Genomic DNA, 22,654 nt, shown 5'->3' on the forward strand with positions numbered 1-22,654 from the left:
CACAGTCTGAAGCATTGCAAGTTAGATCTTCAGATGATCAAAGATACACGATTGTCAGTGCAGTATAAATATGCAAATTCTTACATATCAAACACAAGGAAAGGAAGTAATGACAGTCGTCTCTGTGCATACACTGGATGAATTCAGTTGTCCGATGAGAGTAATGGATTTGATCAGTGTCCTTCGCTGTGCTAAAGGCAAAGCTAGAAATAGAGTTGAGGGAATCTTGACTCCCCAAAGAAACTAGAAATTGGAGTGATCTGCCATAACTTTTTTTCGTTACTACTGAGATAGGTCTCTTCTGATATTACTTTTTATTCTGGTCTATTGCTGCCCAAATTTTATAAAATAAAATATATCTGGGCCTTAGTTTGTGGACCACGTAAATTGGTTTATTTATGGTCTGGAGCAACCTGGACTAGTTTACTGTGCTACAAGCGGGGGGCATGGACTAATTAGTCTCCAGAAGTCCTTTCTGATACTCATGCTATCATTCTGCAAATAAAGGTTTAGCACAAAAGTAAGCATTTAACTGCCATTTATTTTCCTCCACAGATCTCCTGTCAGAAGAAACTGTTCTTCAGAGGCGTGTGATGTCCATTGGCAGACAGGCCCTTGGAGGCCTTGCAGTGTGGACTGCGGGAGTGGGTTTCAGTCCAGACGAGTGTACTGTGTACACAGAAAGAGTAACAAACCTGTGGCTGATCAATATTGCGGATGGAGGAAGAGACCAGTGACCTGGCAACACTGCAATGTCACATCCTGTGGCAGTATGTAAACATCTTTTTTATATATGAGCATAGTAATAGTTTGTAGCAGTTATATTAGAAGGTGACTCACGGTTGTATGCTAGTGATTCTACAACCATTTGATTGTACATCAAGGGTAAAACTATCCTCTCCAAGGAGCACTTCGTCATCCTGGGGTTATTTTTCTCTGAGTAGGCCAGTTTGATATTAAAGCCTCAAAAGCACTTTTAGAAACAGGATATTTCGGAAGTTGTTTTATGCAAACTTCTCTACATGTCTGTGCCAGTTGTGACTCATAAGTCTCTGAGCAAGCTGTTAAATCCTGAAAGATGGAGTAGTTTTCTGAAACAGACAATAAGTACATGAATGCAGTGAGATCACACCTCTTATTTGTGACCTATTGCCAGAAATGTAAAATAACTACAAAGTTACCAAGAATCCGTCAGTTGTTTACAATTACAAGTTCTACTATTTATCTTTTGTCCGTTATAAAGCCTTTTAATGTTTAAATATATTTTTCAGAAGGCGAATGCAAGGATACAACTCACTACTGTACATTTGTAAAGCAACTAAAGTTATGCTTGATAGACATCTACAAACAAAGATGTTGTCAATCATGTCAAGAAGTGTAACTCTTCTATGGAAAGTTCATGATGCTGCAGTGAAGAGATGGGAAGAGATTCATTAAATTAGGCTGCTCAAAGTACATACTTGTAAATAAGACATTAGTCATAACAGTTAAATGGAAATATGGGGCTAATGAAAGAACAGTATTGCAGAGTGATATGCTGGACAGGGTATTTTTTTCTGGGAACTTTTATTATCCACTATTTGCGATGGAACTTTTAGTGTATTAAACATTTTTGTGTCTGAGTTAGGAAGACAATATCACAGCGTATCACTTGTAAAACTTTACAGGCAATCACCTTATCATTTTGTCATGGGAAATAGTATTATTGAAAAGCACTAGGTAGTGCTCACTGTCCTTGACTCATTGGAAAAAACAAAGTCACAAAATCCTTTGAAGAATTTTGGAATGCAGCAACTATTGACCCCAAGGTTTTGTTTTTATTGTTTTATCAACTTTAACACAATTTTTTAATTTATATAAGCCATGGCCTGTAGCTATAAAATTTTTGACATCAACCTCATTTTCATAAACAACTTGAGCTTAAGGGTTGATCTCATGGGATCATGGGAAGTACATTTTATTTTCTGTGCTTATATTTATGTGTACACAGTGGAAGACATTATAGATGCTAGTACAATTTTCAAAATAGCAATAGATCTCTTTCAGATAAATGAGAAGTCATTTTCCATTGTTTCTATGCTGCTCCAGTCACTGAAGTGCAGTTGAGGCTCCGGCATGATTAGACTTTTCTACTGATTTTAAGTTAGACATGAGGCTTCCTTGTCAGAGCTGTGAATGAAACACTTGTGACTGCTGTTCTTGTGCACGTCAAGTCAAATGAGGAGCCAATAACTGGCCAGACACAGCTGTCAGATTTTCCATCCTGAATATTTTTTTCCTGTGTTAATGGGCAAAAATGTCCAAGAAAGAGTTATTAATTACGAAGATAGGCAAGTGTAAGAAATCTATTTTGAGCAGTTTTCCAGCAATATGGCGTTTCATCATGACCATTAACCATTTGAGTCATTTGCTAGTTGTTAAATTCTGAACATGTTGCAGATTGTGCCTCACTAGGGCTATAAGCAGAGAGAACCTCGGAGAAAGCAGCAGACAGATGGGTTTTTTCTTTTGTAGTTTCCAAACTACTGCACGCGTTGGAGGCCTGAACGCTTGTACTGACTTGGATCTTGTGTTGCATTACTGAACTACACGACATGCTAATTAGCGGGTGTGTTGTCAGAGCAGTTCTGGAACCAGCATTCCCGCACAGGGGGTTTGCATCACTGAGAATTACATTAGCACTACTGTATAGAAAATGTTTAGTGTGGACTGTTGTGTCCAAGGCTGACTGCAAGGAGAGGATGTTCCTGATCATTATCTTTTTAATCAGCAATGGGTCTTGATTTGTTTAAGCAGTTTTTTAAATTAAAAGAAAACATTTGTAAGATACTTTGTAGATATTTATTGTCTGATTTTAAAGTGCAATATTTTGTTTTGTACAGTGTTTAATAAAGATTTTTGGACGTATATTTTTTTTCTTATTACCTAAATTTCTTATTTGTGTTTTTCTTTTATATTTAAAGATTTCAAATGTTAACACATAGCATTTTTTGTTGCTTTAATTTTCTCTTTGGTCAAGTATGCATGCTATACAGGAGCAGTGCTGTAAATGTTTGTTATTGCATCTGGCATGATATTTCTTTGTAGATTATTTTATTGCTTCTCCAGTAACTGAAGATGTCTAATATTTAGCTTTATCGAAAGTAGTTTTGATATTTCTGAAATAAACTCTAGTTTGATTATTCAATACTGTGATTACCCAGAGATTGTTTATTACTGTAATTTTCATGTTAGCTATGCTTTTATTCCAAGTGTTATTTTATCAACCTACAATGCCCATAATTCTGGGATTTTTTCAAAGTAAAGATGAATTCTTATTTTTTGACAGCTTATCAGACAGATTCGCAGCTTCGTTGCAGTCTGTTTGCACTGCTATTAAGAGGCAACACAGATGTAACCTGACTCTATGGTTATGGTAACAGCTCTATGGTTTATATTTCATGGGTGAAGCCAATAGGGATGTGAAAAAAAACCTTGGTTCAGAATATCCAGTATGTGTAATAGAGTTTAGAAAGAAGAGTCTCATAAATAACATGGCAAGAAAAGCCTTAAAAATTTTTATTAAATTAAAAAGAAATGTCTAGCAATAAATTGGTGGTGTTTCAGAGTGATTGGCAAAGGTGCGTGGGTTGGTTTAATTTTCCTTTTGTGTCATTAATGCATTTTTTCTGTGCAATCTTTAGAAAAGAAAGATTCTGTGCAGCAGTTGTGTGGAACACGCTCTATATAGCGCAGTGCATGAAGAGACAAAATGCACTTTTAGAACAGCAATTGAATCCATAAGTACCTTTTCTGCTTTTACATCTTGCTTTAGCATGACATCATAAAATGCTCTTTTAGCATCTGTTATTTTGAGAAATATTAGTTTTCCAGCCTGCTGTTCATCTTGTCTGCCTTTCAAGAATATGTTGCTTATGAAAAAGTTGACCTCAAGTATTGAAGAGTGTCTGAAGGTTTGTATTTTGCTGCTTTGTCTGGAAGCACAATCGGTAGGGTGCGGCTCTTTCAACTGTAATGTAATAAAGGCTTCTCTCTTTCACTGTTAAACATAGGGGAAAAGATTAAGGGCAAAATGAAATGGAAATACGCCCCCTCCCCTCTAACTGTCTTGAAACACATCTGCAAAGAACTGTTAAACGTATCTCAATATCCCTTCACTTCCTCTCAAAGATTTTTGTACCGTGCTGGCAGGTGGCAGCAAATGACTTTCCATAATTTAAGAGGAAGAAGTGACTTTAGAACAAAAAAAAAAAAAACAGCTGTGAATATTACAAAAAGCATCTGGGCTCACAGACCCAGAGGAAGAGTTATTTTCAGCAGAACATGCAGGCACACGTAATTTCATGGATTTAGATTGCATTTCTGAATGAATTTTATTTCTCCCTAGAAAAGAGAGCTGAAGGATACTAGGAGCTTTGGTAAACTCCTGAGGTACCAAGATTGTGTGTAGGACATGGACTTGTGTAACTGTGCAAAGTGTTGACTTTGTTTCCTCAGTTGAGGCCGGACAGAGAATGACCCAAGTTGATCTTAGTCCTTTTATTGGTGATTTGGTTTATGAAGTATGAGCATATAATTCTCCAATGTGTACAAGTTATGCAATACTGAAAAAAATCATACTGCTGTACTGTGATAGAACATGATAATACTGTTAATCATAGAACTCTTTATTTGGACTTGGTTAAATCATGAGCATAATAGGACTGAAATAAGTTAATCTAAATTTCCCAAAGTCAGGTAAATACACATAGAGAAAATACTAAATATCTCATACAAAAGCATAATCATTGCATGTATAGTTTCTATAAAAGTTTTGGTTTCTATGTAACAAGTAATTCTTTGAAGAGCAGGCAGACTGAAGCCAGGCTGTCTAGAGATTTCTGCATCTTGGCTGATGTGTCTTTAACTGAGTTTACACTAGTTTCCATTATCTCTACATACACCTTTATAGTTTTCTGCCATTTCCCCCTTCAGACTGCCTCTACAGTGATCTTTGTCACTGATAGCGGGCTGTATAGCTCTAAAAATCAGTTAGCAGGACCAAAAACTGTCGTGGTCAGATGGATGCTAACACTTTGAGCCTCCTTCTCTCTACTTCCTCACCATCTACCTTAGAAACTCAAAAAATCATCTGTGAAATCTCTTTGTGCAATTTGATTGAATTTGCACGCTGGGTTTAATAATTACTCGGAGAGAGCAGAGGACACACAGTGTTTCAGTGTGTCCAAAGCTTTGTATCAGCTTTTTCTTTGGAAGTAAGGCTGAAAAAACCACGATCAAGGACATTAGGAAACAGAGTCTAATGACCTGCTCTTTACGTCTGAGTGATTTCAAGTATGTGTACTGAAAAAGAGCAAGATTACTACTTGTTAATTGCTATCAGAAATTTCAGCGTGACCTTTATACTCTTTTCAGAACTGGATGAAGAAGTAACGATGACTAAAGCTAAACCCAGGTTTTTAGAAATGCATAGGTGTCATAGGGTGCTATTTTGTGACATGGGCAGCAAAATGTATAGAAAAAAATCATTTTATCTGATTACCCAAAAGATGATGAGATGAAAAGCTGGACTGATGAGCTAATTATTTAGATTATCATAGCATTATTTGCTATAATATGAAAAAAGTTATGATAAAAAGTTAGTTGCTATTTCACAAATACAATCATTTGATTTGCACAAAATCTGAAAGAATTAAATGTACGATGCATGCTTGAGATGGAGCATAATGAAATCTGGGAAGTCAAGAAAAGTAGTATGCTCAATCAAAACAAGAATAGATGCCATGTAAGATGCATTATTCCTACCAAAATTGTCAAATCTTTACTAATTTTGTAATAAACTTCTGGTTTTGCTTTGATTTTCTTCAAGCTATTAGTTTAAATGCTTTTAAAATCATAATTTGCATGATTTGATTTACTTTAGGTATTATTTAAAGAAGAAGTAAACAAATAGGATCCCAATTATTGTACCAGGATGTTTGAAATACTCCATTTAAATATTACGACAGAACAGCTACTTCCTTTGGAATGGGGTTACTGTTTGACTCAGAAAGTTCTGGAGTAAGCTGACGGAAGAACTTGTGACCGTGAGAATCTGTGTTTACATAAACATAACCTGGAGGAGATGGATAATTTGCTGGGCAGGTATCTTGTTTCTTAGGAGTATACTCTGTGCGATACATAGTTTCATCTTGAAATGGAGCTGAATTAGGAACTATAGCATGTGTAGGTTTGAAACTTCGAGCTGGAATGATCTGATGTGGTGTGTAATGAGATTTGAATGTAGTTAAATCATAAAATTTTCCTGTAGGTTTTGGAATTTCCTGTTGTTTCTTAATAATCTCTTGCCGACAGCTGCCCCAAGCTTTGAAGTCTTCCTTTGTAGTAGTATTCCCTTGAAAAGGGGCATTGGTTCTTCTTCCATTAGAAACCGGTCTTACAGGGACAGCAGGAGAAATTTCATGCTTAATGTAATCAAGGTGGCTCGTGGAGTTAAAATCCATGTTGCCTGCAGGTGGAACGTACTCCTTCGTTTTGTGGACCTCAGGCAAAGAGACCAGCCATGGCTGAAAACGATCCTGGAATTCAGTGACTCCATTAAAATGAGCACTGGATCCAACTTTCACATTTTCAGGCTTGCAGCTTTTTGTAAGTTGCCCGGGTAGCCCTTTAAAATCATTACGGTGGGTTGTGAGATCTTCAAAGGGTTGGTTGCTTGGCTTGTACTCTTCTTTTGATCTCATGAATCTCGGTTCCAGTTGATGAGCGATATAAGAAGTGCGATGGCTAGTGGTGCTATCAAAAGGCACATCTGAAACCTTGGCTACACAAGGAGGTTTAAAACTTCTTCTAGGATTCAGTTCCCTAGGAATAAAGTCATCTTGAAACGTAGTAGAATTTCCAAACTTCTCTGTAGATGGGTGGTATATATGCTCCACCTTACTAGGTTCCCTTCTTTGAACTTCCCATGACCTATAGTCATCTTTAAGGCAAAAACAAAACTTCACCATACAGGTGTTATTACTTAAGACCATTCCTTTAAAATTAAGCCAAATTCTTCTGGCATTAAATCTTGTAAAACAAAGAAAATATATGATAATGTTATCTTTGTGTTTGTGATGTGATAAAAAACAGACAAAAAGTTGTACATGATGGCCTATTTCAAATATTTCCTCAAGGAAAAAGAAAATGCTGCATGCACATACTTAGTGTGTATTCTATACAGAAAATAGCCATATACAATATATTACATTTTACTTAGAAGTTTATGCAAATATACAAGACTGAAATGAACCTCATAAGTCAATGGTTCATGTTCACTACTGATCGAGAGAATTCTCTCTCATAATTTTCTTATCAACATTATATCATCTTAAAGCTTGTTGGGATTTTTTTTTTCTTTGCTTCTGGGTGTTTTTTTACTACCAGACTGTTCTGCTATAGTTACAAACCCTACTGTCCGATCTAAACTTATTCATGGGCAGTTGAAATCAAATTGTTGTCTTGCAACCACTGAAGTGATTCAGCTTCAGTGTATTTCCACTCCTTGATCCTTACTTCCTGTTGAATGGTGCACCACATTTTAAATGAAGCAGTTGAATGCTTAGATGAGATGCTGTTTATGATGAGACTATGCTAAACTATTATTTGCAAGTGTATTACTTACACACAGGCTAAACAGAAATATTTAAATTTCTTATAAACGATTGAGAATTAATAAATATAAGTGGAATATATTTATACAAATGTATTTCTGTCTAGCATAGGCCTAAGCTTAAAGAACTAGTGAAATATAACTCTGTTACTTACTTCTAGCTCGGGCTGCCATGCAGTACATGTAACAAATTCAATAACACAGTTTATATATAAAATTTTCTACTTGTATGAAGTATATCAAAGTAATTGCCAGAATGACTTAAATGATTTAGTGCCTTTGTGCTGACCATTGTAATGGAATAGCTTGTGTCAAACCAGATCATTTCTAGGATGATATGTAAGCAATACAGTACATAAGAAAGGAATCTAAAATCTACTTCTGTAGAAAAAAAAAAAACATTACATGAGTTAAACTATCTGAAAGATATACTGGAAATTGAATTGCAACCAACTTTTGCTTGAGATAGCCTAGTGTATGTTAGAATTTCTCTCCTTTTAGCCAAGAAAACCTTAGAGAAAGCTTTTTGCTTAGAATGAATAAGTGTCACCTCCAAACAACTGGAGTGCTGAACATCTTAAGGCATTATCACCTGTTTTCTGTTATGTCTTACTCTCTGGCCCAAGCTAAGAAACCCAGTTTCTAATATAGATAATTCAAAATGCTACCTTCACCTTGGTTATTTCTCTTTCTAAAGGCAGCATATAATATTACCTTGATAGGTTGGTATGGTATCCAATTTTCCTCCAGTAGTGTGTTTTCTCTCTAGAGGTCTTACTAATGTCACTGTTTGTATTTTATGAGCATTATAATCTTTCTGGTATGTGGTTCCCAGTTCTATCTCTCCCGTCTTTGGTTTATATTCTTCTTGTACCCGAAAAGGTCGCTTCACAATATCGTATGGTAAATAATCAGATCTGAATTGGGGAAAAAGGAAACACTGGTTAATTTATTATTTTTTTTTTCTGATGGAGTCATTGTTCAAATTTTTTCCTTAGTTGGAAAAACAATGACGTATAGTGTTTACTTTGAAAAAAAATCAATCTGATGCCATATGTTAGAGGGATAGCAAGCAAGAAAGAAAACCATAGTACATAAATCTAGGGTTTCTGATACATGATATAGTGTTTATTCAAAGGTAGGTGGTGAAGCAGCTTTTTCAACACTCTGAGTCTCATTCTCAGTTTAAAAATGTTCTTTAAGATCTCTGAAACGAGTCGTGAAAAAGTTGCTGCAAAGAGATGATCCAGAAAGGAGAAGCAGAGCAAAGGTCCAACTACTACAAGTGTCAGCATTTACTAATTGAATGAGGAGAATGGAATATAATCAGAAAGAGCATTTCACCAGTTCATATGGACACATTACATTAAAAAGATGTATATTACATATGTGTTTAAACAGTCTATGCAGTACACAATCAACCTTGCAGAAGGGTGTTTGTCCTTTCTATGTATGTCCCTTTTGTTTTTTTAGAAACAAAGAAAGAAGTTTCACCTGTTGCCCTTATAGTTTGAAAGAAAAACAATAATAAAAAAGTAAAGGTTTATGATCCTGTTGCATTATTAATGATGAGTGATGTCTGTTTCTAACTCTTTGAAAAATGCTCTTTAACTTTGTAAGCTTAACATCAGAGTCTGTACACTGATAGGACAGATTTTGTGAACGCCTAGATTGTGAACGCCTAGACAGTTGGCTTTCTTCAAACTCCTAGTAATTTAGAACTGCCTGCATAAAGGAAATCTCTGTTCCTTTTTCTTAAGGTTTCATTTTCCACACGTGTATTACAGAAAGTTACCTAGTTTGCCAGCTTTTTCAGGCTCAATGAGACCTAGATTTCCAAAAGAGGCTGAGAACAAGGACAAAAATTTTAGACGGTAGGTTAAAGGATGCTGTAAAGAATGCAAATCTTTTTGTATGTGTTCTTCACTATTTCTTATGACATTTTTGTGGTAACTGTATTTCTACACTCAAAATTTATACTTTTAAGTATGGTAAAAATGTAAAGGATGTAATGATTGCACTTTGAAAATGATTGCAATCCAATATTCGGTCCTCCTTTAAGTGAGAAAGTATGAGAAATTTATAGAGTAATTATAAAACACATTGCTTCAAAATGTTTACTTAAATGTTGTAATTCCTTCCATTCTCCCACGATGAACTTGGTACTCTTGTTTCGGCTTGAGGCTCCGAGGAGGAGAGATGTTGCTATACTTGGGATATTTTTCCACATACTCTGTTGTGAGGCACGGCTGTTGTCCATTATCATAAATCCTTGTGGGTTTATGAGGGCAGCGATGGCGCCTGGGTAAAACACATCAGATGAGATCATTTTGAATAGTTTCATTAATGGGAAAACCCATGCCCTATCTACTGGGAATGAAAAACAAATAGTGAAGACTGAACAATGCAAGTAGCTTCTGTTTAAAACTCTTTTCTGAGTGATAAAACCACAAAATATTGTCCTGATGGCATAGGTCCCAGAGCACACTATACTAGTATGGTCATAAACTATATCAGTATGTGAGTCCTTAGTACAGAATACAAAGAATGGAGTTGATCTCTGTCCCTTAAATGATTCTACCGCCACAATGCACTTCCCTCTTTTTGAATCTTTAATTATATTACTAGTCTTATCTGTAAAAATAACCAACTCTTCTTCATTCCTCCTCTCATATGCTCTTTACTGTTTTTCCTCATCATTTACCTTTTAATTCTTGTGCATCTGCTCATTTGTTTTCAGCACAACTCTTAATTAACCATTTTTTATTAAAATTTTAGTAATGTGTAATCTCATCTGCACTTCTAGTGCTCTACAGGCCATTTCTGACATTTCAACTTTTTTTTTTTTCCCAAGGACTAACTAAATCCTTTATCCAAAAAAACCCTATGCTTGTTTAGAATTAATTCCTTTTTCTTAATAGGCTTTATTTGATTATACCTGCTTGCCTATTTTAGTGACACCATTGTGTTAAAAGACAAGAGATCTATCATGACTTAATTTATTACTTGTACCTTGTTGTTTTGGGCAAATTATGCATGAAATTAAGTTGCATGTTATTTTCTATATTGTTTTGGAAATGCTATTATATTAATTCTATTTTGCATAATGCAGTTGTATCTCTCTGGTAGTTTCAAGCATAGTTTTAAAATTTTATTTTGTCTGGCGTGATTATGATTTAATCTCTCCTTTAAGGTAAATATAAAATGAAAATGTTCCTCCTACTTATGGCTAACAACTTGCAATACTGGTTCAGGTATAAGGGAATTAAGAAATAAAGCATATTTTTAAATGAGTTCTGTAAAATTCTGTACATACAAAACAAAGAAACAAGAAGGGTTAAAGTGTACATGTCTTACTAGGTATTAATCAATTTCCAGGAACCTAGTTACCGAAGGAATAGTTAAAAGGTCTGCAGAGATATTTAGCTAGCACTGACTACCAGGGAGGAAAAGCACAAAGAAAGGTAAAATAGAACCCAGAAGCAGACATGAAGGACTCCTGCTGGAAAAAGTAAAATGTAAAAATCACTAAAAGAAGTTGTCTGGAACTAGAGATCCCTAAAGCTGGTATTCGTTTGGGCTGCCTGACTTTGCCAACTCAGTATTTCAATAAATGAGAAATGAAGTAGCCCTGTCTAAAGAGCCAGATCCTTTTGGAGCCCCAGGTGGAAAAAGGAAGAAGACGGAAAGAACAGGCAAGGTAGGAAAACAAGGAGGCATCTGTTATTTCTCAGCATGGTGCTTGCCTGCCACTACATTTTTCACGAAATTCAGTTACCACCTTAGTCATATTTTTTTCAGTAAGTATAAGCAGCATATGCTGTGTCAAGTAGCATCTAAAAGTAACAGTTAAGCAGAAACTAAAACCATTGAATGTATGTTTTGAAAGACAGTTGAAATACAGGGTATCAAATAATAATGTTCTTCACACATTTTATGCATATAATTCAAAGGAGTTTGAATAAAGCAATATTATTCTACAATAACTTCATTTTGCCAGTCTACAGTTTACCATAAGCTGGTTCAGAAAGACCAATCACCAAACAAAACATCTTCTCTGTTCTCATATCACTAGTCTTTAGAGACTTAACTCTCACTACTTTCTAAGCAGTATTGCCAGTATATTCCCTGTATTGCTGAATGGTAATGCTACAAACAGAAATAGATACTAGAAAAATAATTACTTGCAGAGTGAGCCTGGAGTTCTTGGTAAATTCAACACAGAGGTGAAAGTAATCTAATGTATCTCTCCAAGGAAAGAAAGTTTTGAAAGTGCATTAGAATTCATTGCTAAATCAAAAGTGTCCTTGATTCCAGTCATTTCTAGCATATGAAACAATTCTGAACAGCCTCTATCTATGCACAAAATTACTTGGATTCAGATGAGACAATTCAGGAAGATCCTACACCCCCTACTCTGTGCTGTGAAAGAACACGCAGTGGGCCTAAAAGGCAATGTAAAATTACCTTAATATAAATATGAACTTGACTTGGAGAAGAGATCAGGGTTTTTTTGGTTAACCAATAAATCTACTTTTGGATGTTGTCCAACTGCTAAACCAAAAATTTTTCAGTTAGGTAATAACTTTATTAAATGTAATACATAGGGCATCACAGCTCTTTAGAGAGATGATGCTAAGAATCACCAACCAAAGCAGATAAATTACAGCTCTGATAAAAGAAATATTTTGCTTACAATTTGGCCAGAACTCCTTGAGTCGCTGATTATTTTAAACTTGTTACTTGTAAGTATCTTCAACCCCAGAGGTACTGATAGTTCAGCTTAATTTGGTCAGAATATGCCTTCCCCTGTGACTGACTGATGCCTGTTTTGACAGATTATTATTAGTTTCCTTCTTTGAGTGAGACTATCTTGTGGCTTGCATGAAGTCTGAACAGAATCTCGGCTAAATAAAATTGACAGTATATGGGCTCTCTACTGCCAAATACTGTTGCTCTGATTATATTAACAGAATGATGCTGAGTTTCACTTATTCAGGATCTGTTTCTAATACAGTGTAGGAAAATTTGAAGGGCCTTGCTAGCAAAGTATTTTCCTCTCAGAGAACTAGGCTAATAATGACAAAAGTTTCATGCTTATGATGATAATGAACTTATTTTAAAAACAAAAAACCCTCCAAGTTACTGTTTTGTGTTGTGTGGTGGTGTTTGTTTGTAACTGCCAGTGCATATGCTATGGTCTGAAAGGCACATGTTACATATGGACACTATTTTTAAGAGCTGTCTGCTCTCCTAGTGTTGACAGTTTATTGTTTTTGTTTTTATTTTTGTTTTTCTCTCAATCGGGCACTTTCGTTCTCGAGAGACCCAGAAGCTCCCAGCAGCCCTTGCGAGAGCAGCTGACGTGGAGCGGCGAAGCTTTTGCTTCACCTTGCAATGTATGCATTGCAATGTATGCATTGCAATATCCAGGTAACACTGCTAAGCGACTAATCTTCCCCTAAAAACAAAACCACTATAGCTACACGGAAGCAAACACAATGTGCTGCCTAAACCAATAATGGCTTAAGATTTTATTGACTATAAAGTTTATTTTAAATCATAAGTTTTGTGCATATTTTATGCAATTAGTCATATTATTAAACTGGGGTTTTCAAGTGAGAATTTTCAGTCGAGTTGAACCCAGTTTTCTGCTGTCAGATTATGTCATATTACCATGTTTACACTTGAGCCTGAGCCAGATTTGACATCTCATCACGAAAACAGTGTGTTCCAACTCTTCATTGATCTAGGACTTTTGAAGCAAATGCATGGGGCAAACTACACTCACAGTTTCGGCCAAAAAGCAGCTTTTATACTGCCTGTCTCTCTGTCTACAGAAAATTAAAGAAAGAAAAAAGGTGGAGGGGCTAAAGAACAGGTAGACAGACTTCCCATACAGAAACACATAAAGAGTATGTTTGCCATACAAACCTCAAAATTAAACCTGTAGTTCATGGTACGCTTTCTTTTTTTTCTTCTTTTTTTTTTAAGTAGGATAAAGAAATTGAAAATCTTAACAGTACTGACACCAAACCTGTAAGTATATATCTGCATTTGACAAGGTTTAAATCCCTTATGATATTGGGAAACCTGACTTGTGGATTTTTGTACTTATGGCATTGATATTGTTACTTATAGATGCGTAATAGCAATTTTAAACACAAAAATTGCCTGCTGTACTCTCTTCTGCCAGCCTCCCTGCGCCAAAGAGGCTACAGTACAATGAGCTGTGTGTCTCCATAAGGGTACATTGGACGTGAAGAAGCAGTGGGGCTTCCCTTCACGGTGGGTAGTATTATTGGATGTGATGTTAGAAGTGAAGATATATTAAATCTGTTTAAAAGGCTGTACTGCTTGCATGGGTTTCTGTCAAGGTTGCTTTAGACAGAGCTCTTTGGGGGGTTCCTCTGGCAAAGCCCCTCAGTGGATGTTGGCGCCACTGAGGTTTAGCTTTGAAAGAGTGTCTCCATTCTTTTCTGTTTTAATGCATTTAATGCTTTGTTTAAGCATATTATTTCATATTTATTGAGGACATCCCTTTTAGACATAAGGGAAGCCAGAAACTTTTGGAATGGGACTGTTAGCCAGCTTCTGCCTTCCCACTGATACAAATATTAGCCATGACCAGGCATGGGGGTCCCTTTGACCCCCCTGGTGAGGCGGGGCGGGAGGGGGTGAGGCGCAGGTGCGGTGGGGGAGAAGATGAGGGATGGTTTTGTGGGGGTGCCATGGGGAGCGCCGGAGTGCTGAGGGGACCCGCCGCCATCTCCCCCGCGGGACGCTCTCCCGGGGACCCGAAGTGTCCCCCTCGCCCGCGGAAGCCGGTTCCCCGCGAGTCCGCTTACCCGCAGGTGCAGATCTCGCACAGACACCGAGCCGCTCTCATGCTCCCTGCGCCCGCCCGCGCCGCTCCGCTGAGGTAACTACGGAAGCGCTCCGTCGCGTGGCAACGGCGGCGTCCTCCTGGTTGCGCGGCCTCCGCCGGCTTCCGTCGGGCGTCACGCACCGGGGGCCGGGCCGGGGCAGGGACGGGCGCGGGCTTCCGGGTGCGGGCGGCGGAGCGCCGTGGGGAACGGAGGTGGGTGCCCGTCTCCTTGTCCCGTGAGGGGCTATTGGGCGGTGCGGGGGCCACGCGGCGGGAGGGGCGCGGGACCGGCCTCGCGCGCGCACGGGGCGGCAGGGCGGGAGGCGCGCGCGGCCTCCCCCTTTCGTCGCCTCAGCCCCGGCCCGCGGGCCCCTCACCCAGCTGCACTGCGGCCGTCCCGGCACGGAGACACCGAGGCACCGAGGCACCGGCCCCTGGAGTGGCTGTGCGGAGCCGGAGTGTTGGTGTTTGTGCGGCCTGAGCGTAACGCGGGAGGTCGTTGCTCCGCGGGACACCTGCGGAGAGCCGAGCCGGCTCCGTGTTTGTACAGAGCGAGAAACTGACCGGCGCCCCCGCCCGCTGGTCCATGTGGAGCATAGAGACACATGTCGTGTCTTGTAAGTTTCTGCTATCCGAGGTGTGGGTAAGTGGTGTCTGAGAAACGTGATACGCTCCACGTGGTTTCCCTGATGAGTAGCCTTCCTCACAGCTACTGTAATTAACAAAACCAAACCTGTTTCTAAAGTTGCTTACCACATAAAATACTTCCCTCCTTTCACAGAATTAGCCAAACATGGTCCTCACAAGTGTGGAAAAGATGGTTGCCCTCCAGAAGAAAACGTCTGGAATCAGGAATATCTGTATATTAGCCCATGTGGATCATGGTAAGACATGAGTTTGTGACTGTCAGAAACCCCGTGAGAAAAACTTGTGTGCGTGTCTGATGGAATGGCGGTGAGATATTTTGGTCACTGTTTAAAAGCAGTCGGCTTTCACACGTTTAAACCGTCTCAAACCTAATTCTAAGAAGTAAATTTGCTATATGCATGTTTCTTTTGTCCTGATGCAGGTTTTCTCTTAAAACTTACGAGAATTTAGAATAGCTGAAACTGAACGCTTTTGTGATACTGAATGTTGGCATGAATTAAATATAAACATTTGTGTGGTGGGCTGTTGTATTGCTATGTTTACTTACTGGAAGAAGTTTGTTATGTAGGTGGAAATAATAAATGCTTACCTTGGCACACAAATATTTTGTCTAATTGCATGATATATTGACGTTCTGACATACTGTTTGTTATTTCAGCTGCTTTTACTGGTCATGACAGGTAGGTTTGCATCCACCCTTCAAAAATAAGTTTGTGTACAGCTAACAGGCGAAGTTGAATAATTAGATTTGTTTCTTTTTTAAAGCTAGCTTGTACCTTCTTGACATTTTAAAGCCTTTATTAAAGTTGATATCTCAGAACACTAGATGTCAGAATTTGTAATATTGTTGCATCTTTTTCTTTTGTCTCTATTAATATACAGTAAGTTATTTTTCTTTTCAGGTAAAACTACTCTGGCTGATTGTCTAATATCTAGCAATGGAATAATCTCAAGTCGCTTGGCAGGAAAGGTAGAGTTATACTGTCATTTTCAACAAAATTCTGGTGTGTATGTGCTGGGATTGTAATCGGCAGTGATGAAGGAAATTTTATTGCTATTCTTGCTAAACCTCATGTCATAGTCATACTTTTTGACAGTTGTAAAGTAACTTACAGACATAATTCTGCAGATTCATCATATCTTTTGTTATTGTTCTCAGCTGAGGTATCTAGACAGTAGAGAAGATGAACAGATCCGAGGAATAACAATGAAATCTAGTGCAATTTCACTGCACTTTGTGAAAGGTAAGTTGTTGATTCTGGCAGGTATAAACTTTAATATATATATTTGTTGATTTTCTCTGTCTCTTTGCTGTTGAGATCTTTTTGTTTGCAACTTCTACTTTTGTGTTTCTCAGTGTTAGGCCGTGATTCTGCAAAGACTAAGGTATGAATTCAGCCGTTCACCAAGATAATCCGAGTTCCATCTCAGGGTTAGAAAAACCATCTTCAGTTGTATCTCTGAGTGGAGGCAATTACAATAGTTGCTTTTATCTTTTTATTTTAGATCTAAATCTTTATATTTTGATTGTAAGTCTTGAAATAATGTCACTGAAAGACAAGAGCTTTCAAAAACCAAAATAATTTTAAATTATTTTCTGCAGTCTTATCTTTACTTCTATGTCCAGGTGCCTGTTATACTCTGCTATGAATTGTTCAGAGGGTTTTTTATAGTGTAGCTATGATCTCATCTTTGTTATGACTCCATGTTCCTCACCAGACTTATCCTCAGCTAGGATAAACATGAAAAGCATAAAACCATGAAATACATTACTAACAGGCTTGTGCAGAAGAAAAGAATAACAGAAAAGCCACCATTAGTCTTCCTATTTCAACTGCAGCTGATTAGAAAGAGTAGTTGAAATCAATGATCTTCCAGCTAAGTATTGTAAACTGTCCCTAGTTTATTGTTGACTCTGAGATGACCTTACTTTAAATGGTTTGAACCTTTTATGTCTGTTGTTTTTCTCTTATATTGAAATTTAGACTCTAATACAACTTTTTAAACAGGAAAGTTGTTTGATCATGTTTGGTTATGACTGATGATAAATGGAGTGAGCTCATCAAAAGTTGACTGGAGTCTCTGCTAAGCAGAATTTTTGGGAGAGTAGCGTAAAATTCCTGTATTGATATATTGAAGATATTTTGGTAATATGGAGTCAAAAGCATGTTTTAAATAAATCACAAGGTTGAAATGATGCATTTTATCAAGAACATAGGTTTTCTTTATATGATGGTCTGTCATGATTTATCTTTAAAATGCAGACTGTAATGCAGTTGATTTGTGTTTTATCTAGTGATCTATTTGTACTGTTACTACAAGCTTGTTCAGCGTTAGAGTTTTTCTTTTAGTTTGGTTGGCTGGTGTGGTTTTGTTTTTAATTTTCCAGAGGTATTTGGACATAGAAAGAGGAAGATTGCCATTAAGAGTGAAATTAAAACAAATCAGGCACAAACCACCGGGTGTTGTGCTGCTGACAGTCTCCTTGTCCAGTTGGAGTATTTCATAAGTGTAATGGTTACTGCAGATTTGATCCTTACAAATTAATAATAGTTTAAGCAGTATAACCAGGTGGCTGAAAGAACTGTTTTTGAAAACTGTTCTGAAATATTAATTTATTGTTTGATCCTAGGTGATCAGGAGTATCTGATTAATTTAATAGACTCCCCAGGGCACGTGGATTTTTCTTCAGAAGTATCTACTGCTGTCCGGCTCTGTGATGGTTGCATTATAGTGGTGGATGCTGTTGAAGGAGTCTGTCCACAGGTGAAATAAAGTATATTAAATAGAGAAAAGGGGTAGAGAAGACAGGGTGAGCAAAGTCTTAAGCGTATTATGTAGAACTAAAAGATGAGCTGGTTTAACAAGTTTTGTAAAACTTAATAAATGACACTGTACTTGAGGTATGGAAGAGGGTAGTTAGTTTCTTGTGCTGAAAAACGGCGCAGTGCTGGTGAGTGGGTGTAGTGATGTAGGGTTGAAACAGTATGCAATTTTTCAGGCGATGGAATATTTGTACAGAGAAGAAATAAATGTCTTCACGGAAAAATTTAGTATCATTACATGCGCTTTTATAGTATTGAAGGTGAAAAAAATAGGCAAAATAACATTGACATTGCTTTTTTCATGGCTTACTTTTTATAAAGAGGTGTTTTTATTACTGTTGGTTTTTTTTTGTGGGTGTTTTTGCCATGAAGTTCTGCCATTCTGCAGAATTCTATAATAACTATGTACTATGGCAGTCAAATTTCTGTTTTGAATGTCAACCTGTCCTGTATTATATGTTTAATTAAATTTTAGATTTACATTGTAATTTACTTTAACATACCATCACTTTAGTGGTATCAAGCTTTCTGTAATGGATTTTTTTAAACTCTTTCTTTCTGTATAGACTCAAGCAGTTCTACGGCAAGCGTGGCTAGAAAATATACGTCCAGTACTGGTGATTAATAAAATTGATCGCTTGATTGTGGAGCTCAAGCTCACCCCTCAGGAAGCATACTTGCACCTTAAGAATATCTTAGAACAGGTATTCATGCTACAGTGTCACGTCCACACAGCAGATTTTGTTGAGGTTTTTTTCTTCACGCTTTTCTTCATCCTTGAATTGAAAGAGACTGTGATTTTCACTGCCTTACAGCTGGAATAAATTTAGAGCAGCAAAACCAGTGTTTTTGCACTTCGTGGGATTGAGCACCGTAATATCTAGTCTAATTTTTTAACATTGAGATACATTTTATTTCTAGTTGTCTTTGAGGTTCATGTGATAGAGAAAAGAGTATTAGATGCCTCCTGACAGGTTATCAGGAAGAGTCTTCATTTTTAGAAATAATAAGCTGAATGTTTTGTTCTTCCTGTTAAATTGCTTAAACTTACTTGGAGGTAGACAAATAATATCTTTATGCTGCTCCTGATATTGATGGATTTATGCAGGGATAAAGTTCGTTAATCTTTTGAATTGTAAGTTAAGTTGGCTTCAAACTTTTTTTTTTATCCTTGAGTTTACTTTTGAGCACTTATGTACCAGGTTTCCCTTTGCCCTCCTTTGTTGGAAGTAACAACTTCCTATTTCATTATTCCTTGTTCTGAGAAACAAGGTATATTACACATGATACTTTTTATCTGATTCAATCCTGATGTGTCTGACTTTGACTTGAAACGTACATGATGTTTAAGTTGGAGTGTCAGTCTCATCAAACTCTTGTTGTCTTCAAGTGGGTGGGATCAGATATGCAAGTTCTGTCTTTTAAATTGAAAAATTACTTATGGGCATGCTATCTTGTTAAAAAACCCTTTTTTTAATATTCTGGAGGATGTGGGAATTGCATTTTAATTGCAAGGGTTGTGAAAGAGTGTAAGGATCATAGGGTGTTTTTACATATCCTTCTGTAGATCAATGCAGTCACTGGAACACTCTTTACCTCTAAAGTCTTAGAAGAAAGAGCTGAGAAAGAAACAGAAAGTGAAAGTGTTTCAGACACTGCACCAGGAGATCAAATTTATGACTGGAGTGCTGGACTGGAAGATACTGATGATTCACATCTTTATTTTTCACCAGACCATGGAAACGTGGTGTTTGCCAGTGCAATTGATGGCTGGGGTTTTGGGTAAGTCTGGAATTTAGTTACTGAAAACAGTAAGTCTGTTTTCATTGATTACTGCACTTAAAGTATTTTCAGGTGCTTCATATTTTTAAAGATTTTTTTATATTTTTCCGTGATATACAAATGTATATAATCAGTTCTATAATCAGCACTGGACAGCTGAGGATACTACCAGTTTTGGCATCTCTGTGACAGGGACCCCTGTTTTACTTACACAGCAGCTGCTGAGCAAACTGTGGTACCCAGCCTAGCTTGGTAAACTTAGTATTTTATTGATCACATTCCTTTGATAGGCTGTAATAGACTAGGTCAAAACCTGCTGCTCTGCAGGAGCTTTCTCACAACTAGATGGGACCTTCCAGCTGCAGGGACAGTGACATTCCTAAGAAGCATAAGACAGGCAGCTGGCATCAGGGCAGCAGTTTCAGCTGTCCAGTTCAATCCGGTACAATTCTGTGTCACAGCATTACTGTGATCTTTTTTTTCTGTACCAGACTTTGACTTGACCTTGAAATTATGCCTTTTGTTCTCTAGTGTTTATGCTCGTCAGTCTTAATCTAGTTTTTTTCTGTTCTTCATTCAGGTGCATTTCTTATCTCTTTGTTACCTAATATCTTTATGTTTCAGCAGCTGCTAAAGAACATTACAGAGATGTTTATGTAAATGTAAGAATTTGAGGACAGAACCATTTTAGAATTTTTTTTATTACTGTATTGAGTTTGTGATCAGTTGTGTTTTTCAGTCCTTATCTTGGTAGCTAATTTCAAAGGGTAGCAGGCTACTATATAGTTTACACAAGTTCTGGTTGCTTGCCACAAGGTGGAGACGTTGTCTTCGTCGTGAAAATACAATGCATGTCTTTAATATTGCAAAACCTCTTAAATGAGCTTTCATGCATAGTTTATAGCCTAACATCAACATTTCTTATCACTGCAGAGGAAAGAGAAAATGAAATGGGTTATTTTAGTTTAATTGTCTGCCATGAATAATAATAATTTATGAAAAGAAAAATCATTGTCAGTGGTGTAGAGGAAATTGAAAACAAATCTTCAAATTCTGATACGTTGGAATATTCTTTAGTCTGAAAGAGATATTTTCACAGAGGATGCGTGTCCATTTCTGAAGGCTAAAGAGTGTTTGCTGATATCTTTGGTGATCTGTACATTAATACACATCTGAAGTCTTCCACTCCCATATGGTGCCAACAGTCACTTTTCTGATCTGTGGTGTCAGGGAAACAGTATTTTGATCTCTGTAGGCTTTAGCTTTTCTGACTTTAACTTTTCATTGAAATTCCATGGAAAAAATGGATTATGGTAGTAAACTGCTGTTACACAGAGTATTTGGGATGCAACTGTTACAAACTTGTTCAAGTTTGGAGTCAGAATATGAAGATTTTCTTTAGCAGATCTTGAAATGATTTAGAGCTATCTGCTATTTTTGTCCTGTAAGGAAGAAGATTGGGCAATTCGCAGCTTACTTTTGTTTGAATACTGAGAAGGCCTGTGGAAGGGAATGAATGAAAAAGACAAGCTTTTGGTTTGGGAAGTTCAAAGGTAGCCTAGGTTTAGTATTAGTATTCAAAGCATGTTGTCAGGGAACACTAAACATTAAGCAAAATGTTTCTTAAAGAAAATGATTCAGTGGAGTACTTTTTTACAATAAGTAAAATTATAAGCTCCAAGGCAATTTAGAAGCTATTTCTTTAGCTCAGGCTACTTGCTATTTGCAAGTAAATTATCAACTATTAAGATTTTATAGGTTACAGAACTACATTCTGATATGAACCTGTGGTCATAAACACCTATGATCGACTTTGTAAATGAGAAAGCAAGCATGTTATTCTTAAATGGTAGGTCAAGATAATTGTTATTTTTGTAAAAGTGAAAATTCAGATAATTATCTTCCTTTCATGAGGCTGCAGTCTAAATATTGATTGTAATTTATCTTTGAATGGAGGGAAAAAATGGGCCACATATGACCTGTCCTTATTTTTGTGATTGATATATTGGTATACTAGAGAGGATTGGTAGGCTTTTGGTTTATTCTTTGCCTATATTATACGGATAAAAAAGGCACTTAAAAAACAATGGTTTGTATTGAATGTAAGACTACAAACTGTTTGCTAAGATTCTCCAAATTTTAATGCCTTTCTGCTTTATATATTGAAACTTTTTAAAGATTATATTAATTGAACTGTCCATGTACAATATTTTATCTCAGCCAAATCTTTTATGCATATAACTTAGGCAAGGGGTGTTAATATTCTGCTGCTAGGGCTGGATCAGACTGTACATTATACTGGAGACTAATGTGTGTCAATCTGTTCTCTATCCCACAAAATGTGCTTACAGTTCGGACAGATAACAAGGCTCCTATCTGCTGGGTTTTTTATTTGTACCTGTCCTATTTTTCCATTTTTCCCTCACATCTTAGAAATGGGTTAATATATTTGTTGAAGCTGTACACAGATTGTTGGTTTTCTGATACTGCTTTGTTTCTTATGATGAACTGGTGGGCCATGACTCTGATGAATTGTGTAATGAGGAGGAAAAGGAACATTTTCCTTAATTAGTTTCAAGAGATTATGTCTGGACTGCCAGCAGTGCAATCTGGTGAAATATCACAGACCTCAGAGATCATCAAGTCCAACCCTAGGTCCAACTTCAGTCCATTTACTAGATCTTGGCACTAAGTGCCATGTCCAATCCCAGTTTAAAAACCTGCCGGGATGGTGAGTCCAGCACCTCCTTGGGCAGCCATTCCAATGCCTGACCACTCTCTCTGCAAAGAATTGCTTTCTAATATCCAGCCTAAACTTCCCCTGGCAGAGTTTAAGCCCATATGGATCAGTGAGGGATTTCCTTAGTCAGGGCAAGC

At 37.2% G+C, this 22,654-nt stretch overlaps 3 protein-coding genes across 3 annotated transcripts in view; 2 read left to right on the plus strand and 1 right to left on the minus strand.

The window, feature by feature from the left end:
* The window catches only part of ADAMTSL3 (ADAMTS like 3), a gene marked incomplete at both ends in the record, with an annotated part of 176,040 nt that extends 174,659 nt beyond the window's left edge, over positions 1-1,381 (plus strand). Inside the window, 2 exons of the mRNA XM_080351451.1 lie at positions 556-770; positions 1,272-1,381. Coding sequence (XP_080207577.1) covers positions 556-770; positions 1,272-1,381 — 325 coding nt within the window. The remainder of the gene's footprint in view (positions 1-555; positions 771-1,271) is intronic.
* Positions 1,382-5,999: 4,618 nt separating this feature from the next.
* Positions 6,000-14,543, minus strand: SAXO2 (stabilizer of axonemal microtubules 2; the record flags this gene model as incomplete). Its single annotated transcript, XM_080351115.1, has 4 exons — positions 6,000-6,982; positions 8,369-8,571; positions 9,776-9,955; positions 14,503-14,543. 4 exons carry the CDS (start codon positions 14,541-14,543, stop codon positions 6,000-6,002), a joined length of 1,407 nt encoding a protein of 468 aa, XP_080207241.1.
* A 148-nt stretch (positions 14,544-14,691) lies between these two features.
* Positions 14,692-22,654, plus strand: part of EFL1 (elongation factor like GTPase 1) — a gene marked incomplete at its 3' end in the record, with an annotated part of 56,934 nt that continues 48,971 nt past the window's right edge. The window contains exons 1-7 of the mRNA XM_080351238.1: positions 14,692-14,735; positions 15,304-15,406; positions 16,073-16,140; positions 16,330-16,414; positions 17,803-17,936; positions 18,562-18,699; positions 19,563-19,777. Coding sequence (XP_080207364.1) covers positions 15,316-15,406; positions 16,073-16,140; positions 16,330-16,414; positions 17,803-17,936; positions 18,562-18,699; positions 19,563-19,777 — 731 coding nt within the window. The 5' untranslated portion in view covers positions 14,692-14,735; positions 15,304-15,315. The remainder of the gene's footprint in view (positions 14,736-15,303; positions 15,407-16,072; positions 16,141-16,329; positions 16,415-17,802; positions 17,937-18,561; positions 18,700-19,562; positions 19,778-22,654) is intronic.

The sequence above is a fragment of the Nesoenas mayeri genome (genome assembly GCF_963082525.1).
Source record: "Nesoenas mayeri genome assembly, chromosome: 11".
NCBI classification, from domain to species: Eukaryota; Metazoa; Chordata; class Aves; order Columbiformes; family Columbidae; genus Nesoenas; species Nesoenas mayeri.